This window comes from Mesoplodon bidens, assembly GCF_964165515.1.
Source record: "Mesoplodon bidens genome assembly, chromosome: 1".
In the NCBI taxonomy this organism is placed as follows: domain Eukaryota; kingdom Metazoa; phylum Chordata; class Mammalia; order Artiodactyla; family Ziphiidae; genus Mesoplodon; species Mesoplodon bidens.
Window position 1 is genome coordinate 182217383 of NC_138176.1, and position 19712 is coordinate 182237094.

The 19712-nt window shown below is 38.0% G+C and overlaps 1 protein-coding gene across 1 annotated transcript in view; it reads right to left on the bottom strand.

Annotated features, from left to right (window-relative positions):
• BTC (betacellulin) overlaps positions 1-19712 on the bottom strand; it is a 41501-nt gene that overhangs the window by 15436 nt on the left and 6353 nt on the right. The window contains exon 2 of the mRNA XM_081239333.1: positions 1358-1456. Within this exon, the coding sequence (XP_081095459.1) occupies positions 1358-1456 (99 nt within the window). The remainder of the gene's footprint in view (positions 1-1357; positions 1457-19712) is intronic.

Genomic DNA, 19712 nt, shown 5'->3' on the forward strand with positions numbered 1-19712 from the left:
ATAATATTGTACTGTACACTTAAAATTTTGTTAAAAGGGCAGATCCCATGTTAAATGTTTTTACTACAATAAAAAATTTAAAAATACATTTAGGAGGATGATGAAGATTTTTTAACACTGTCAATCATCAGACTATGGAATAATCTCCCAAAGGAAATGTGAAAATGCTGTCATTTAAGACATTTGAAACCAGACTGAAGAAAAGCACACAAACACATAAAGTTGGCTTTGTCCTTCTCACTACATGGGTGACAAGACCCACACAAGCATGACCTAAGACAGCGATGGACTCCAAAGACTGTGGGCACTCTCCAGACCACCCACTAGTGGGAGGGAAAAAAAGATGAAGGTTGGGCTGGAACTGATGACTCACATCAGGATGACTTGCTCAGCGTGTTCCTGGCTCAGTTACAACATTCCCAGGGTGCTAGGAAAGGAGCACTTACACCACGTCACCATGCTCCCAGCTCAGAGAAGTTTCCAGGGAATACAGGAGGTTCTTCTCCACTCTTCCCTACTTTTGGAATTGGCCTGTGTTGTGTTTTGTTTTGTTTTAAAATAAGAAACAACTCCTGTAGAACACCAGACCATGCAATTTATAAAGGACAGACAGACCTTAGACCAGGAGTCAGCCAACTATGGCCCAAAAGCCAAATCTGGCCCACAGCCTGTTTCTCTAAATAAAGTTTTAGAGACATCCAAGGCCATTCATTTGCATAGGTCTATGGCTCCTTTCATAGTTCAATGGCAGAGCAGAATAGTTGCAACAAAGACCGCATGACCCACAAAACCTAAATTCTTATTATCTGACTCTTTACTAAGGCTGATCCCTGCCTCAGACTACTAACTTTGAGAATACTAATTCAGGAATCTCCAAGGTAAAGTATGCTTTAAAATTGTTGCCTTCTTCCCTTCTTTTAAGTTATAAAATAGAAAAAGAAATTTTTTTAAATTTGAATAGAATATGCCAGCTTTCTATGAATCTAGTCCAAGACATCACATGCTAGAGGCTGCAGCACACACACATCTACGATGCCCAAAATAGTATAATGATGAAGAATGGAAGCACTAGAATGAGAAAGACCTGAATGTGAATCCCAGATTTGGCAAGTTACGTATTCTTTCTAGCTTCACCTTGAAATAAAGTAAAAAATATTATCCAGCTCATAGGGTTCTTGCAAGGAGTGAATGAATTACTGTATATAAAGTCCAGAGCCTGGTACATTAACATGTGCTCAAAAAACTACCTAGTTTTATGATTACTATATTATCAACAACTTAAAATTTAGGGGGGTCAAGTTTCTGAGGTTGAATATAAAGCTGATAAAAAACAAATGCTTCACTTGTTATGCATTACCTGGGCAATTTTCTCCATGATCTCCACAGAGAAGGCCATCATTTTCAGGACTCCTGGTTGAATTCCCATCTGCCACAACACAGTGGAGGATCACTAGACCTTCAATTTTAAAACAGAACCAAAACAAACATGAAAACTTGTTCAATGAAAATGTGCTCAATGTGAAAGTTTCTATCAAAGTCTTGACAATTTATGAAAATAACAAGCCTGTGGCTCCCATTTCCAAGTCATTCTCCCGCAGCAAGGGAGGGCTACACAGGCCAGCGTGTCTCATTTTTTAAGCTCAGGGCTCAAGACAGAATTTTCAAGCCAGCATCACTTACATCTGACAAGCCCTGGCCCCTTAAATGAGGAGACTTGACCATAGTTGTGATGTAGCCTTATCCTACAAGCAGAAGAACAGAGGGAGTTCTCAGCCAGTGGATAAATACACTGATGAATTTCCAGGGAGAAGGGATGATGAACCTGTGTAGCAATGTATTTTCTCCATGCCACATGGACCCAGTGTTTTTCAGGTATAAACTGTTGAGTGTGCTTCTTTCTGGGGAGATACGAACTAGATATTCAATTCATAGGAATTATTTAAAAATTTCAAATTCCTCCAGCTAAGTACCTCTGTCTCTGACAAGGACAGGCTTCATAGAAAGGCATGGGGAAGAGAGGAACACTGTGTTGAGGTTAGCACAGCTTAGAATACAAAGTGTAGTCCTTGCGAGGGTCCTGATTCAAACAAAGCAACAGTAAAAATAACTTATGAGATAATTAAGGAAATCTGACATTGTCTGGACATTAGAGAATATTAAGAAATTGTTATAGTTTCAAGTGTGATAATGATATTGTGGTTTGGATATAAAAAACAGAGTCCATATCTCTTAGAGATATGTATTTAAATACTTATTAAGGAAATTAATGTATCTCTGATTTGCTTTAAAATAATCCAACCAGGGAAGAGGGCTGTGAGGTAGTGAGGGAAAGGCACAGATGAGACAAGATTGGCCACATATTGGTAACTGTTGAAGCCGGGTGGTAGGTATATCAAGGGTCACTCTGCTGTTCTCTCTACTTTTATATATATATTTAAATATCTATAATAAGAAGTTGGAGAGGGGAGGGCAGTGGAGGAGAGATAAGACGGCTTGGTAGTTAACTTTTCCTGAGTTCACAACCTGCTTTTTCCACTTTACAGCCATGCACATTGGGCAAGTTTTATAACCTCTCAGTTTCCTCATCAGCAAAGTGGAGATGATTATTATCTCTTCTTCAGAGCATTGTGAGGATTCATCCAGGTAAGTGTGCAAAGCACTTAATACACTGCTGGCACATAATCAATGTTCAACTAAATTTTCATTATTATGTAACTGGTAGGAACAGAGTAACTTGCCGGTGGGTTGTATTGACATTTATACATCTAGCTAAGGTTCTAAACTATAAATGTCCTCCAGTACAATTCAGTTCAACAAATATCCACGAGCACCCAGAAACACACAGGTGGATAGGACATGCTCTACCCTCAAACTGCTCCAAAGCTACTAAGGCAGGTAAATAGCCAACCAAGTAACCAAAACACAAAGTGATAGTATTGTACCAGAGAACAATAGTATCCAGAAAGATCAAAGGCCAAAAGGTCTTCAAAAAGAGTCTTTCAAAACAGAAATTCTTTTCTATCTCTATTGAATTAGAAAAAAAAAATTTTTTTTAAAAGAGGTAGTAACTAGCATTGGAAACAGTGAAGAGAAATAGAAACTCATATCCATTGGGGATGAGTAAATTAGTATTACTTTTCTGGAGGACAATTTAGCACTATGTGTGCTAAAAGCTAAAAGCTTAAAATTGTACATGCACTTAAATCCAGTAATTTCATTTCTAGTAATTTTTCCTAAGGAAATAATTTAACATACATAAAAAGATTTCACTACAAAATTTCTCCATGTGACATTGGTTATAAAAAATTAGAAATTACCTAAATATCTAACAATAGAGAATTGATTAAATATATGGAATACTTCCATGCAATAAAATGCTATTCAGCCATAGAAAATGATTTTCAAACATTTCCGAATATTCCTCAGTAAGAGAAGCAGGCTACAGAATAGCGATCTAGTGAGACCTGAGTGTTTCTGTCTGTGATAAGTATAAAAATATCCATACAGACAAATAGTCAAAAAAGTTGGGTAAGTAAGTAGGTAGAGAGTTGCCCACAATGGTTAGAAGACTTTTTCCTTAATTTTCTTTATTTGCACTTTCTTATTTTTCTACCTGAATATTCTGTTTATTGCAACAAGAAAAAAGGAGTAGCTTAAAATTTAAAAAACAACAATTTGACAACCAAATTTCCCGATTTTTCCTATCTTTTATCCCAATACCTGGCCCCCTCCTTTCACACTTAGAACAAAACAGAAACAATCGTTTATGACTTCTCAAGCACAGGAATTGTATATTAATCAGTTTGGTAATCCTGGAATCTAACACAGAATACAATGGATATTCAACAAATGTTGAAAGATTGACCAATCTTAGGTCAATCTATAAACAAACAAACTAAACAATCAATTTCTAGTGGAAAATTTTAACCATCTTCTTTTTTTACTATAAAAACAGGTTTAGGGCTTCCCTGGTGGCGCAGTGGTTGAGAGTCTGCCTGCCGATGCAGGGGACACGGGTTCGTGCCCTGGTCCAGGAAGATCCCACATGCCACAGAGTGGCTGGGCCCGTGAGCCATGACCGCTGAGCCTGCATGTCTGGAGCCTGTGCTCCGCAGCGGGAGAGGCCACAACAGTGAGAGGCCCGCATACCACAAAAAAAAAAAAAAAAAGCAGAAGGTCTGGCAACACAGATCTGAAACACCTTCATGGCAACAGCTGGCTAGAGCCTAGTAGCACGTGACCACTTTAAATGCCACAGACCCATCAGGCTTGCTGCGTTCATTTATTTTAACTGTGTAGACCCTGACAGGCATTTGAGTGAGTGATCTGTATGGAGTGACTCAGAAATCAGAGAAATGCTCACAAAACCATCCACCCAATATTGAAGGCTGCTTCAGAGACAAAGGCCACTCCTGTTCCATCCATAATTCAACAGATATGTATTAAACATTTTGTGTTTGGCACTGGTGCACAACACTGAAGGTTCAAAGATAACATATTATCACTAACCTCAAGGAGCTCACGTTCTGGCAAGGAAGATAGACACACAGATCTATAAGGTATAGTGTGATGAGTACAGAAGAGGTAATACAGGAATAACACAGAGCGGAGAATAACTCTGCCTGGCAGCAAAGACTCACTGATAAGGTGGGAATTATGGTGAGTTTTTAATGAGTAATAAATGATTTTTTAAAACATCAATTAATAACTTCTAGAAAATGAAAATTGTGTAAGCAAGTAAGTAACTATGTTATAATGTACTATGACATAATTATAGTACATTATTTGTTTCAGCAGTGGACAATATTTATATGGTAATAATAATGTAAATAATTTAACAAAATGTGTCATGAAATCAGGACCAGTAATTAGCCAACACAGACCAGGTGGGGAAAGTGGTTGTGATTAATCATAATCTGTGCTGTGCTAGTTATTAAGTGTTTTGAGTATCACCCCTATAGTAACTATACTAGAATTAGAAGAGAATCTCAATAGGTAAAAGTCTAAACTTGACAAGTCAAGAAATAGCATTATAAGCATACTGTTTAGCAATACAGAGATAAACACAGAAGAGACACCTGAAGGAGTCAAAAGTGGTTGATTCTAGGGAGGTGAAGAGGTAGAAAGGCAGGTACAAAGATCTGCTATTCATCGTTATAAACTTTTTAGTACTATTTGATTTTTTAAAATTTATGTATATTTATTACTTTATTAAAAACAGAATTAATTTTTTTTATTAGTTTCTGCTTTATAACAAAGTGAATCAGTCATACATATACATCTGTTCCCACATCCCTTCCCTCATGCATCTCCCTCCCTTCCACCCTCCCCATCCCACCCCTCCAGGCGGTCACAAAGCACCGAGCTGATCTCCCTGTGCTCTGCGGCTGCTTCCCACTAGCTATCTACCTTACGTTTGGTACTGTATATATGTCCATGCCTCTCTTTCACTTTGTCACAGCTTACCCTTCCCCCTCCCCATATCCTCAAGTCCATTCTCAAGTAGGTCTGTGTCTTTATTCCCGTTTTGCCCCTAGGTTCTTCATGACATTTTTTTTTTATATTCCGTATATATGTGTTAGCATACGGTATTTGTCTTTCTCTTTCTGACTAACTTCACTCTGTATGACAGACTCTAGGTCTATCCACCTCATTACAAATAGCTCAGTTCAGAATTAATTTTTAAGAAAAGGATAAATAAAATTGTAATGAACCAGGGCATTCTAAATAAAAGGGACAACTTATAAAAAGACATGGCATGAATAACTTGTCTAGTTTGCTTAGAGGGTGATTGGGGCTTGTGATGGAAGAGGAGACTGGAGGGCTGGTAGGTCACAAATGGCCTAAGAGCCATGTTAGTTACTTTGAGTTCTGTTATGTCGCTAAAATGGGGTCATTGAAAAGTTTTAAGTGAGAAGCAACATGATCATCTTCTTTTCTTTCAGTTTGAAAAGTTTGCTTTAATACAAATACAGGTGATTTCAGACATACCTAAATGAGGTGGTGACACACAAATCTGTATGGAGAAGAAGAAATGAATGTGAGAGATATTCACAAAGTGAAACACACACACAAAAAAAGACTTGGTGACGAATGGGCTAGAGTGGGAGATAAGGAAAAGGGAGTCTAGGATGACTCCGGAGTTTGTAACTAGAGTGAATGTCTGGGTTGTGGTACCAATCACAAATATAAGGTATACAAGAAGACAAACAAGTTGAGGATTAGTGTAGACTGAATTTCTTGTTGAAACCTAATCCCTAATGGGATGTGACGGGCCTTTGGGAGGTGATTAGGTTGTGAGGGTGGAGACCTCATGTATGGGATCAGAACCCTTGTAAAAGACACCTCACTTGGGCTTCCCTGATGGCACAGTGGTTGAGAGTCCGCCTGCCAATGCACGGGACACGGGTTCATGCCCCGGTCCGAGAAGGTCCCACATGCCGTGGAGCGGCTGGGCCCGTGAGCCATGGCCGCTGGGCCTGCGCATCCGGAAGACACCTCACAGAGCTCCCTTGCCCCTTCTGCCATGTGAGGACACAGCAGAAAGACGGCTGTCTATGAACCAGAAAGCAGGCTCTCACCAGACATTGAATCTACTAGAGCCTTCATCTGGAACTTATCAGCCTCCAGAACTGTGAAAAATAAATGTTTGTTGTTTACAAGCCACCCAGTCTATGTTATTTTATTATAGCAGCCCAAACTGACTAAGACAGGCATGGAAAAAAATTCAGTTTTAGACACTCTGAATTTGAGCTGACTGTGTCTCATTTAGAGACAGTAAATGGATATTAGATCTGGAGCTGTGGAGTGAAGTCATAGCTACGGGTTCTACATTTAGGAGTTATGAGAAATAAACTGGTATTTAATGCCACACATATTGATCTGTTAGAAAGAGCCATGTGAAAAGAGAAAGCTGATTATGGATAGAATACTGAAAAAATCAATATAATAGAGGAGCAGAAAGAGAAGAGTCCTCAAGGGATCAAGAAGAGCCACACAACTAAGAAGAGAGGTTTTCTAGAAGTATTTGGTCAACTGTATAAAAACTGATGGAGAATTAAAGATAAGAACTGAAATATATGCAGTAGATTTGACAACCAAAAATCACTAGAAATATCTTGCTAAAGAAATAGTAATGGCATGAAAGCTGTGCAAATAATTGGAGATTACTCTTCACAGATGTTGAACTGAGAAAGGGAGGGGGGTTAAGATTAGTCAATATGTACAGAAAAAAAGAGAGTTATTTTGCTTTTGTTTTATTATGAAAGATCATTGACAGGAAGATGTCAAAGGTACAGGAGAGAGGCAAAGGATGAATTAACGACAGAGCAGAGACGTTGGAAAATTTAGCCCAAAAGGCAGGGCCACTTCTGCAATTGCGATGAAGTTCTTTGCAGTCAAAGTTAGTAATTCTGGCAAGTATAACTCTATTTTGAGTGAATGGAAAGTCTTTGGAAAATAAGAGCTTAAATGTAGTTTATATTCAATACATCTGACCTCATTGCTCAAGGAAATCCAAGTTCTGGTTAAAATGAGTGAGAAACATCTAATGTGTTTCTCAACTTCCACATTACTGGCATTTGGACTGGATAATTCTTTGCTGTGGGATGCTGTGCATTGTACTATGACTAGCAGCATCCCTGGCTTTTACCCACAAAATGCCAGTAGCATCCCCCTCCCTTCCTCCACCTACCACTGAGATGTCACAATCAAAACTGTCCCTAGACGTTGTCAAATGCTTCCTTGGGGGAGAAATTACATTGGTTGAGAACCATTGCAATTCTCTCCAAACTTAGATATGGAAAACATAAGATCTTCATTCAAAAGAGTCACAAATTATATTAAATTTCAGAATTACTAAGAACCTTAGAGGTATTCAAATCTCCTACCAACCCTCAGCTTCCCTAAAAACATCCCCTGGGAGAGTTCACCTTTAAAATTTCAGCACAGAGACTTCACTCCCTTCTAAGGCATCACATTTCAATGAGACCATTCATCCATTCTTTCACTCACAATCATTCATTCAAAAAAAATTAAGCACCTATTTCTAAAGCTCTATAAATGCTTCTTTATGTTGAACTAGTTTTTGCCTTCCCATAATTTTACTCTGCTCATTGGAATCACCTAGAATAAACCTAATCTCTCTTTCTTGTGACTGATCCTCGAATATTTGAAGTCAGAGATCAAGTCTTCCTGAAAGGATTTCTCTTCCTCAGGCTAAACATGCTGGTTCCTCCAACCATATTTTACCTGACATCATCAAGATCTCTCATAAGCCTTGACATCCTCCTTAAAAACAAGGTTTAAATACAGTGCCATTTTACATGGTTTGGCAAAGACGGAATAGAGTGGGGCTCTCAGCTCTCACATTGTGGGCACCATATTCCTGATAATGCAGCTCCATAACATATCAACCCTTTTTAACTATTCCATTAAATACAGGGGTTTTATTCTGCTTAGAATAAAAAGAAGCTCTTAAAGCACTTATACTGTCAGAAAGCAGTGTATTGATGGCTTTTTTGTTCTTTTTGTTTTTGCTCTGTTTTGTTTCATTTTAATTTTAACCTGAGAAATGATTTTGTACTTGTCCATTTTAAATGTTATTGTGTTAAATTTTACCTGTCATCCAAATATTTCACAATCTCTTTGTTTTCTTATTCTTTCATTCCACCTATTATCCATGCCTCCCTGCTGCACATGACCTACAGAATTCTCAGATGCATTCAAGCAATAAAAACAAAATAATGTTAGATTAGCTGCATTTGCTAAGTGACTGGATATTGAGTTCCTATTTCTGGGGTTGGTTTTTATTTTATTTTTTAGTGGAACATTTTATTTTATTTTATTTTTTTATATATTACTATTTTTTAATAGACCTGTATTGGAGTAAAATTGCTTCACAATACTGTGTTAGTTTCTGTTGCACCACAAAGCGAATCAGCCATATGCATACACATGTCCCCATATTCTCTGGGGTTGGTTTTTAAATACCAACTCCACTCATAAAATTAAAGACAAAAAGGAAAAGAAACCCAATTCTACTTTAGTGAGTCAAAGCTCCATTTACTTTTATGCACTTTGAGATTCTCAAATTAAAAATTACAGAATGTATTGAAAGTATTATCCCCATCAGCCACCATGGAGAATGAAGTCATTGGGAACAATACAAGCATTCAAAGAGACACAGCTTGACAAGGAGCATGACCCACTCTCTCAAAGTTACTGCTAACGCTGAGGTAAGTCATACACCAGCTGGGTCAACTACTTAAAAAGATCAAATGTGACCAACCTAAACAGTCATATACATTGTATTTGTCTCATCTCTGAGCTGCACTTTCCATTTTTAGAGCCAAGTACATTTCATATTTTTAAATAAACATAACATTATCACAAAATGTCCATACATTATATTCTGATAACTTAGGATATCTTCTTAGATACCCTAACTTCTACTTGTGTTTACTAAATCCAGTGATTTCCTATGACATCACATCAATCTTATTTTAGGAATCAAACCACACTCCATGTTCCATTAGACAATTCAACTGTAAATCAACAGAGAATGTGTCAATTTATGAATATAAGCAGAAATTAGAAGACTATTTCACAGTCAGATCTCTGATATTTCATTTATATTAGAGGGGAGCAGTATAGATTAATAGGAAAAAGATATTTGAAGTCAAATGGAGCTGTACTTGAATCCTGAATGTACCTTTTAATCACCAGCTTTGTGATAAGATTAAGTTACTCAGCATTGAACTTCAGGGTCCCCATCTGTAAACTGAGGCCCATAATATATAACTTACATGGTAACGATTTAACTATCTGTTTAAAGAAAGTGCAAAAAGTAAATTATGAATTATTAACCCCAGTAATGCCTGGCACAAGATAGGCACTCAATAAAATAGCAGCTCTAAGAGAACAGAAGTATAAAAGAATTCTCATTACTCAGTAAAATATAGATTCTCAACTCTCATTAATGAATATTGACAAATTTCTACATTTATGATATGATTTGACTTGTGTATAAAATATGCTTATGAAACAAACTACAAAAGATAAATACACATACATATTATACTTCTATAGTGCACTTATACATATGTGTTCAATGAGGAAAATCTGTCTTTCCACATGCTGCTTTTTTCCAGTGTTTTTAAAAAGATATTTGACATTATTGCACCTCAACTGATTAATATGTCATCTTCTGCATGTATGGTTCTTTGTATTTTCAGCACAGTTCTGCCAGTACTCAGCATGCTGTTTATGTCAGATGGGAGTTATTGATTCAGTTGGTTAGTTAAGTGATTCAGTGATACAAATATAACAGATAAAGTCAGATCTTAGATGATACTATTTAACAGTCACATGGATTATATTTGATTAGAAATCTAATTTTAATTTCTGAAAAATAAAGTTAACAAAATTTTAAAATTTAAATCAATGTTAGGAGCAAAAACTATAAGCATCTGGGGAATTTCCCAATGTATCTTTATTGTCATAAAGAAAAACAGAATCTTGAGTATGCATACTATACGCAAAAAGTATTTTCTATGTCCAAAAAGAGGACATGTCTAAAATGGAGTTGAAAAAAATATATTAAGGGGTGGAAATGCTGTTTAACATTGAGCTTATGGGTGGCTGAGTAAAGAAGTATGAAATAGATTAAGTTTGACATTGATGTTCTCCTTCATCTTTTTTTAACTCCTTTTCTGTCTTTTTTTGTTGTTGTCTTTTCCCCTCCTATAAACCAGTATCCTCCTACTGCTTTAACATTTCCCCTAATAGAACATAATTTCTTCATAGATTTCCCTTTCTAAATGTATTTACTTTCAAAGCAGACTTGCAAGGAGAGAAATTGTTTAACTCAACAGAAATACTCTAGAATCAAGTGCCTCAACCTGGGTCTTCTGGAAAGCAGAGCCTGAGACACAGATTAAGGGGTTATCACTTTATTGGGGAGGTACAAGCTCTGGGCCATGAGAATGAGAAAAAGGGAAGCAAGCAGAGAAGGAGGTAAAGCAATGCAATGTATGTACCCATCCTGCTGGGTGCAGCTCCAGAGTGAGCCACGAAGACACCGAAATGAGTGACACATTCACTCATCAAAGGGCCATGTAAAAGGTTCAGAAAGGAACTGCGTCTTGAAGTAGCTCACAGAAGAAAGAATGAAGGAGGAACTTCTCTGCCCCAATCACTTCCATCACCCATTTTCTTTTGGACAAAATTTTCCCCACTGGGTGCTGCCTCCCCCAATCTCTGGTCCCTTGGTGAGTGAGAGGCCAGAACACATGCCCTGGGACATGGCCTTGAAGTCCCAAAAGATGGGCAAGCTGGTATGAGTGGAGAGCTGATCAAGGGACAAGGGAGGTAGTTGAAAGGCCCTTAAGAAGTGCACGATTTTGTGTCCCAGTACAGTGAGGATTTGGGGCATCAGGACACCTTGGGGGAGTCTTGTTCCAGGACAAGGAGGGATTTTTCTAAGGTCTCTCAAATCACACCACCTGGAGGGCTGCCTATTCTATAAAACTGAAAGACAGGCTTCCAGATTTTCAGAGCCAGGAGGGGAGGCCAAGACAAGGGTAGAGAAAAAATAAGAGAGTCTTCACAAATAGTTTATGTGCATTCAAAATCAGGAGAATAGAATATGACCTCCTTCCTCCTCCCAAAAAAAAAAAAATTCTATTCCAAATGGTAGAAACAATATCTTGGTGTTTAAGAAGGGCTTAGAATGATGGATAACATTTTTTAACTCATAAAAGAACTTCACACTCTTATATTTTTAAAGCCCAGAGAGGGAAGTAATTTAACAACCTGTCATACATAAACTAACTCATATATCTGAAAGTTGTCAACACCACGATAATGCCTTTGCCAGTAAATCAACCATTTTATTTTTGCCATGACCGTTATTAAATCTGTGACAATGACTAAATTGAATGGGAACCCTATAGCAACCTAGAGCTAGTTTCTTAGAAATCATCGGTTGTCAAAACTTGACGTTTTGAATTCTATCCCTTTATGATAAGGCCGGACCAGACAGTCAGACATTGTAGCGCTTTAAATGAAAAGCTCTGGGATCACTGAATTTCCATAATAGTTCATAGAGAGGAGGCAAAAGGAACCATGGAAAAAGAACAATTTGTTATCAAGGAGGATTATCTGAGTGCAAAGTGAGGAGGAATAGTGGAGTTGGCTTCTGGATCCAGTGATAACACAGCCTCTGACCCATGAGGAAACAGTCATCAAACTTTAATAATGGTAAAGAAAAGAGCATAGGGTGTCAGAGTAGATGCTCTCCCAACCTGAAAAAGCCCCAGAATTTAAGCCCTTAAAATGAATTAGGATAACTCAAGCCAACTTAACTTTAACCCATTATTATCTTTATTGATCAAACCATTTGCAGAGACCAGAAACATCAATCAATCCATCAATCAATATCAGACAGTATAATTGCCAGGTATAAAGAAAATAAATTCTAATAGAATTCCAAAAAGAGGCAATGTTAAGCTGAAGAAATTATAGGGAAAACTTTCACAAAAGAAGTTGGAAACTAAACTGGACCGAAGGCAATGACGTAGAAATGAGCTGAGTGTGTTTTGGGGGACAATGAGTAAAGATGTCCAGCTGGAGTGAAGAATTATACAGAGAAGTATCTAGAAACAAGGACCTTCTTGATGTGTGTGGTGTGACTGTGAAATAATTCAATTGATTTTCTTGTGTGACCTATGAAAATGACTCATTAAGAAATAGTCACACCATGTTTCCAGTTGAAACTTCAATGTCTGTTCACCACATCCTGAATAAAGCAGCTGACTAATCCAGAAATAAAGAAGTATTTAATAGTGGTGAATGCTGTTGGGTAGAAATCGTTAAGAAAGAACGGGGTGCATTTCTTTTGCTACCCTTCTGCGAAGGCAAATGGAAAGTGTATCGTTTCACCTGGCATATACATCACATTTTGTTCTTCTTACCCTCTATGACAGGATAATTATCGTTTATCTAAAAACAAGTAGAGAATCTTCTCACAGAAGTTTCCTATCATAGGATGTTAGAAATTTGCAATGTTAGAAATTTGTCTCCTGAAATAATAACATTTGAAACTTTTGTCAATATAACTTATCAATTATAGTTATGCTAGGGTTTTTCCCCATCACAACAGGATCCCAGGTCATAATTATTATCTTAATAGATGGTAAAATATAAAGAGTGCAGCGTCTTTAAGGCAAAAACTGAGCCTGAGGCAAGGGATTGATACTATGTCCCAAGATGTCCTCTCATCACATCATATGAGGGGTACATGATATCTACATGGCATTATTGGTGATGTTAACCTTGATATTTCTATTCAGGAAAAGACATGGTGGAATGCAGTTTGGGCCGGGTGGGAGTGAAGTCACTCAAGTGATTTTCTTTTTCAAAATTCTTTACCATTAGCTCCCCAGGTCTCCATCTGTCCTGCGTCTTCTCCTTGCTGACAGTACCAGAGAAGTCAGCTGACAGTACCAACCTCCAAAGTACCCCCAAAGTGAAGTAACATTATAGTCGCATCTATAATTCATGGAGTCATAAGAACCTTTGGTGGTCATTTGGTCCAACTCCTACCTCACCTAGGAATCACCTCTACACAGCTTCCCATGAATGCAATCCAGACCACAGACATGCCAGGCATGGGAAGATTACCACATCCCAAGGCAGCTAATTCCATTTTTTCAGAGCTCTACTTGGGAGAAAATTTCCTAAATTAATGTGAGAGCTGTCTTCCAGGAATGTTAGTTCATTAATCCAAGTTGTATACTCTGAACTACACAGAGGAAACCTTTGTTGGGTCAACTTTTCAACTATTTGAAATTAACTCTCATAACCAAAACTTTCTCTTTCTACCCACCACCCTGACCTCTATCCTTCTATCCTTTCAGTTGTGTGTGTGTGTGTATGCGTGTGTGTGTGTCTTTGGCTTCCCCATCAATCTCCTGTCTTTCCAGAGCATCAATGATTTCCGCAGAGCTCACTCACCAGTGACCTCCTCCTGAGCCTCAGCCTCGTCCATCTCTGCAGTATTTGATATGGTTTGATATCTTCCGAAATCTTCCATCTAAAACTCACCCTCCTCTTGGCTTCTTGACTTATCCTTCCCTTTTCACTTAACTCTGCCAGTTACTTTTCTGACTCCTACACCATATATGGGTGCCATCAACACTCTACTTTCAGTCCTCTTTTTCTTCTGATCATTTTTATTGTGGTAAAATATATACAACATAAAACTTACTATCTTAATCATTTTTAAATATACCATTCAATGATATTAAGTACATTTATATTGTTGTACAACCATAACCACCTGATCTCCAGAATTCTTTTTATCTCACAAAACTGAAACTCTATACCCACTAACTCCCCATTTCCTGCTCCCCCAATCCCTGGCAACCACCATTCTACTTTCTTTTTTTTTTTTTTTTTTTTTTGTGTGTGGTACGTGGGCCTCTCACTGTTGTGGCCTCTCCCGTTGCGGAGCACAGGCTCCGGACGCGCAGGCCCAGCAGCCATGGCTCACGGGCCCAGCCGCTCCGCGGCATGTGGGATCCTCCCGGACCGGGGCACGAACCCGTGTCCCCTGCATCAGCAGGTGGACTCTGAACCACTGCGCCACCAGGGAAGCCCCCCTCTACTTTCTATCTATGATGTTGCCTTGGTCTTCTTTTTTATAATGCCATTTGATCTCACAAAATACCCATAGACTTAGTGTTGGAACAAATATGTACTGAGGGTTTACTGTGTGCTAGGCACTGTGCTAGAGCCTGAAATTATAATCAGCTAAATGATTCATTTATATTTTCAACCCTATTTTCTAACCAGATGATTGTCCAAACTGGCTGGCCATTAAAATTTCCTGTAGAGTCTTTTGTGTAATAATTTTTTTTTATTTTGTAATAATTTTAGATTTACAGAAAAGTTGCAAAGTACACAGCATTCCTATACACCCCTCACCCACTTTCATTTCCTCTAATATTATCATCTTTCACTACTGTGGTACATTTATCAAAATTAAGAACCAGCATTGGTAGATTACTATTGATTAAACTCAAGACTACATTCTGACTTCATCGATTTTTTATTAATGTCCTTTTTATGTGTCAAAACTCTTAGGAATTTGGCATCTTTGATGACATTTACCCTGACCACTTGGTTAAGGTAGTGTTCACCAGATTTTTGCACTGTAAGGTTATTATTTTTTTTTCCTTTTCATACTCTATTCTCTGGAAGCAAGTCACCAAATCCAGCCTACACTCAACAAGGTCAAGGAATTAAGCTCCACCTCTTAGAGGGGGGAGTATCCACCTCTATTATTTGCAGTTATTCCATAAGGAAAATGTGTTTCTTCTCCTGAAAAGTCTTTAAAAATTTAGATTCATAGGGACATGTCAACCAGACTTTAGTAGGTCTGGGGAGAGGCCTAATAATCTGTACTTTTTGCTTTTCTTGGAAGAAGAATCAGACCTGGGGTCCACTACTCTAATTTGAAGTCAACACCCATATTTCCAAATGCTCATAAGACTTTTGAATGTCTCAAAAGCAGTTCACATCCCTACCAGAAAAAGGAAGTTCTCTTTCACATATGGCACCATAAATTCTTGTTCTCTCCCAGGTTAACAGTGTTGGAAACAGCTTTAATACTTTTTTTGTTACTTAGACAAGTCATTATGTCATATAAATTGTTGCTTAGAAATATTTATTGAATTTACTCCTTTCTCTCCATTGCCTGGTCCAGGCTTTCTGGGCTAGGTAAAACCAATCTTAACACCACTGCACTCCCTGTATAATTCCCCTATTGAAAATATCACAGTAGCTGCCCATTATCCATTATTATTGCACTCCCAAGAAGGAGTCCTTCTAACATGAGTTAGGGACAAAATGATGCCCTTAATGGTAGAGAATGGAGCTGTCATAGAATAAAGTGAGGTCTTCTGTGAGAAGAATAAAGTTCATTCCCATTTAGTTTCCTCTCTCTCTAAGTGTTATGTGGTCATGAGCCAGTTCCCTGAATCTGTCCTCTTGGATAAGTCTCTTTCTCCAGGTGACACTGCTGCTCTAATATGGGTGTGGGGCTACCCCCTGGTTATGAGCCACCTCCAGCCTTAGAAAACCTAGCAGTACATGGTTAGGAACTTTGAAGCAAACCACTCAAGTCGGCCTCTGATCTGTACTTAGCTCTTCACCAAGCTATAGGGCCTCCAGTAAAAATGGAGTCTAGACGTTTCCACAGAATTAAAAAAGGCTCTTCAGGTAGAAGACCATATAATATTTTAAAATAAGGTCTTGACATATAATTAAAAGCATAAATTTATGTAAATTACAAAACCTCCTAGCTCCAATTCCTAGGAAATCCTGCAAAGATGTCACTGCATTAAGAATTCAGGATCCTGGGGGAGGGTGTAGGTTATGCTGCCTGTTGGGTAGGGGTGTTGGTGGCCAGGGATGAGTTGCTTTCTCCAGCAAAACCTTCAGGACCAAAGAGCCGAAGGCATGACAACCAGGACACTCATCAGCAAAAAAAAAAAAAATTTAAAAATTCAGAATACTGCCTAATGTCCTCATTCTGAAAAACAAGTCCTTATCCAGTCAATATTTCCCTCAATACCACACAAAATCAACTCTTTGTTCTATGCTTTGAGTCTGCCCACTCTCTGCTTCACCAAAAAAAAGTAATTAATTTATCCACCTTCTAATTTTTCTCCCATTTTTTCCCTCTACCACCATCGTGGAAAAACTAACTCAATTCCCTGTTTCCTTGGTGATATTTTTTTCACAATCACTTCAGCCCATAATAAATTCTCCTTCTTTGAGATGTTTAGTCTGTACTAGGTAATTTAAACTCTGTTAAGTATTGAACTACTTACTATACGATGTTTCATTTCTGATGAACATTTATACCCAGTATAATACAAACTCTTTTTGGAAAGACAGCAACTTGGACAGCTCTCCTTAATGCTAAACACAGTATTAGACACACTTTAAAATAGTACAAATACTTAGCTATGTCTTCCTCATTATTACATGTTTTAGATATAAAGACTGTACTTCCCAACAGCTGACCCAACACTATGCAACAGTGGTTCGGGATAAATTCTTGCTTCTGGATAAGTTGCTGTTTTGCTGACGGTGGTAGTCAATGGTTCCTCAATGTCATGAGCAAATCTCATTCTATCAGGTCAGCCTACTCCGGAATAGGAGGTATAGCCGCCATCTCAGTGAGGAACTGTCTAAAATAAGTCATTATTAGCAAATTCGAAGACATTAAAGATGGAATATAAACAGATGCTGGAAAACAGTTCTAGTTTCTGATTGTGGCAGCTAGGAAAGCATGTGCACGCACACATGCTGAAATTACAAGGTTTACGTCAAGATCTTTGCGACGCGCTATGAGAAGCTACGGGTCTAGGAGAACTTCCTGGGCTGTGTGCATTCAGAATTATTCTTTGAACAAATATACATTGAGCACCTACTATGCACAATAATCCTCTAGGCACTGGGAATATAGCTGTGAACAAATCAGACAAAAATCTCTGCCATCGTGGTACTTACATTCTAATGGAACTTATAAAGAACTGTTGAAAGCATGGTTATGATGGGGGCAGATTTCTTTTTTTTTTTTTTTTCCTTTGCTTGCTTCCAGTGGTGAATATTACGGCAATTTCCTTTGATCAAAGTACAAACACTCCGGCAGGTTTAAATGAACACAATGATTCTATTTCTCCTTTTTAGACATACCTATGAAATACTTTAAAAGTTATCTACATATTCACAAAGTTAAGAATATTGATAAATATTGAGCATTTTCTAGCCAACTATTCTACTAAAATCTTTTCCTGCATTATCCCATTTTATCCTCAAAACACTCCTGTGTCCCTAGATGTTAGGTACTATTATGATTATTATCATTCTATACATAAGAAAATACAGCACAGGGAGATTAAGTAACTTTCTCAATGTTACAAGACAATTATTATGGAAAAACTGAATATTTATGCATGGCTGTCTGCTCCTTAAAATGTAAAAAAAACTATTTTGTCATTAGACAACTTTTCTAAAACAACTTGTTTATTTTCCATTTGTCTGACATTTAGAAATGAATTTTGACATTGCATCATCATTCATTCTTCCAAAATGACAGTTTATTTCTTTTTAGTTAAGGCAATTATTTGTATAACCCCAATAAATGAGACAGCCTCATTTTGATGAGATTAAAAGTATTAAAATTATCTTGTAAATATTTCATTTTTCTCTGCTAGTGAAGGCTCGTTTTTTATCTGATTCACCTTAAGATGTTGGGTTTTGGTATCAATGCCAGGAAAGCGCTGGAAAGCTTTTCACTGCATAAAACTAGGATCAAAATTGGCAGTTGAAGAAGAATCTATAGACTTTTTTTTTAGAAACAGATAAGCACTTTGCTTTTGCAGTGTCATTTCTTACATTTGTTCCTTCCTATCAAAGCCAGCCAAAAAAGAACTCTTGAGAATTTTTATCTATTGCCTATTTCATAACTAGTGGGAGCTGGAATTTGAGAAATAAAGGCAAGGGAAAGTTTTTCCACCAGTTGGTAGACCCTGATTACATTTCAGAAGTACCCAGAATTTAAAAATCCAAATTTTTTTAAATTAATGATTTCTTCTGTACTTTCCAATTATCCATTATAACAGCTCATGTTAATCCAGAACTTAACTATGTTCCAGGAACAGTGTAAGTGCTTTATGTAGTAACTCACTTAGTCCACATAATAGTCTTGGTTCTATTGCTGTCAGCTTTTACAGATGAAGAAACTGAGGCCAACAGGGTTTAAGAGATTTGTCCAAGATTAAGGAGTTGGTAAATCGCAGCAACAGGGGAGTCATGCCTAGATGGTCTGACTCAGAGTCTACACTCTTGACTACAACATCACGTTGATGCAGGATATGCTCTTTTTACTCCTCAGGAATAGGCCTATAGGTCCAATCAGGGGGAATGTAAAGCAAGGTCACCTCTCTCCATTTGCCCTAAGGAGCGTGCCCTAAGTGTCATAGTGTTGCAAGCAGTCCAGGAAAGTGCAGGAGGCACCCACAGGTTCAGGCTCATTTAAGGATAGGGTCAGAGTAGGATGGCCAAAGTGATTCTAGGCACAGACCAAAGGAAAACACCCGGTCTGACCAATTCCAAGTGTTCACTACCAGCTGGGATGGCCTGGGCCTGGGATATGTGTAGGCAGGTTTCCTGGCTGGGATGAAGAGCCAAGAGTCCAAGAACATGAGGTATAGCCAGAGCCTGGGGTGCCACAGATGTATGGGTAGGCAGCAGAGAAAGCAAAGATGGTAGGAGACTGCTAGAATGAACTTAAATGCTTTTAAAATAAGTCAGGAGAACTGGGCTCCTCTTAAATACAGTGATATGTCATTGTACTATACCTTAGTGTCCTATCGCCCACTGTCTCCCCCATTCAGCAACAAATATTTATCTACTATGATCCAGGCACTGTCACTTCATCCTCGTTGTTCAGGCTCATAAAGCCAGAACCTTAAACAAGTTACTTAGTGCCTCTTTGCCTCATATCCTTGTCTACAAATGGGAATAATCCATTATGTCTAGCTTGTGTGTTCAGTGGATAGTTATATGGGGGAAACAAGTTATTACACTCCTAGAATAATGCCCAGCATGCATACTACATAACTGCTCTGCTATTA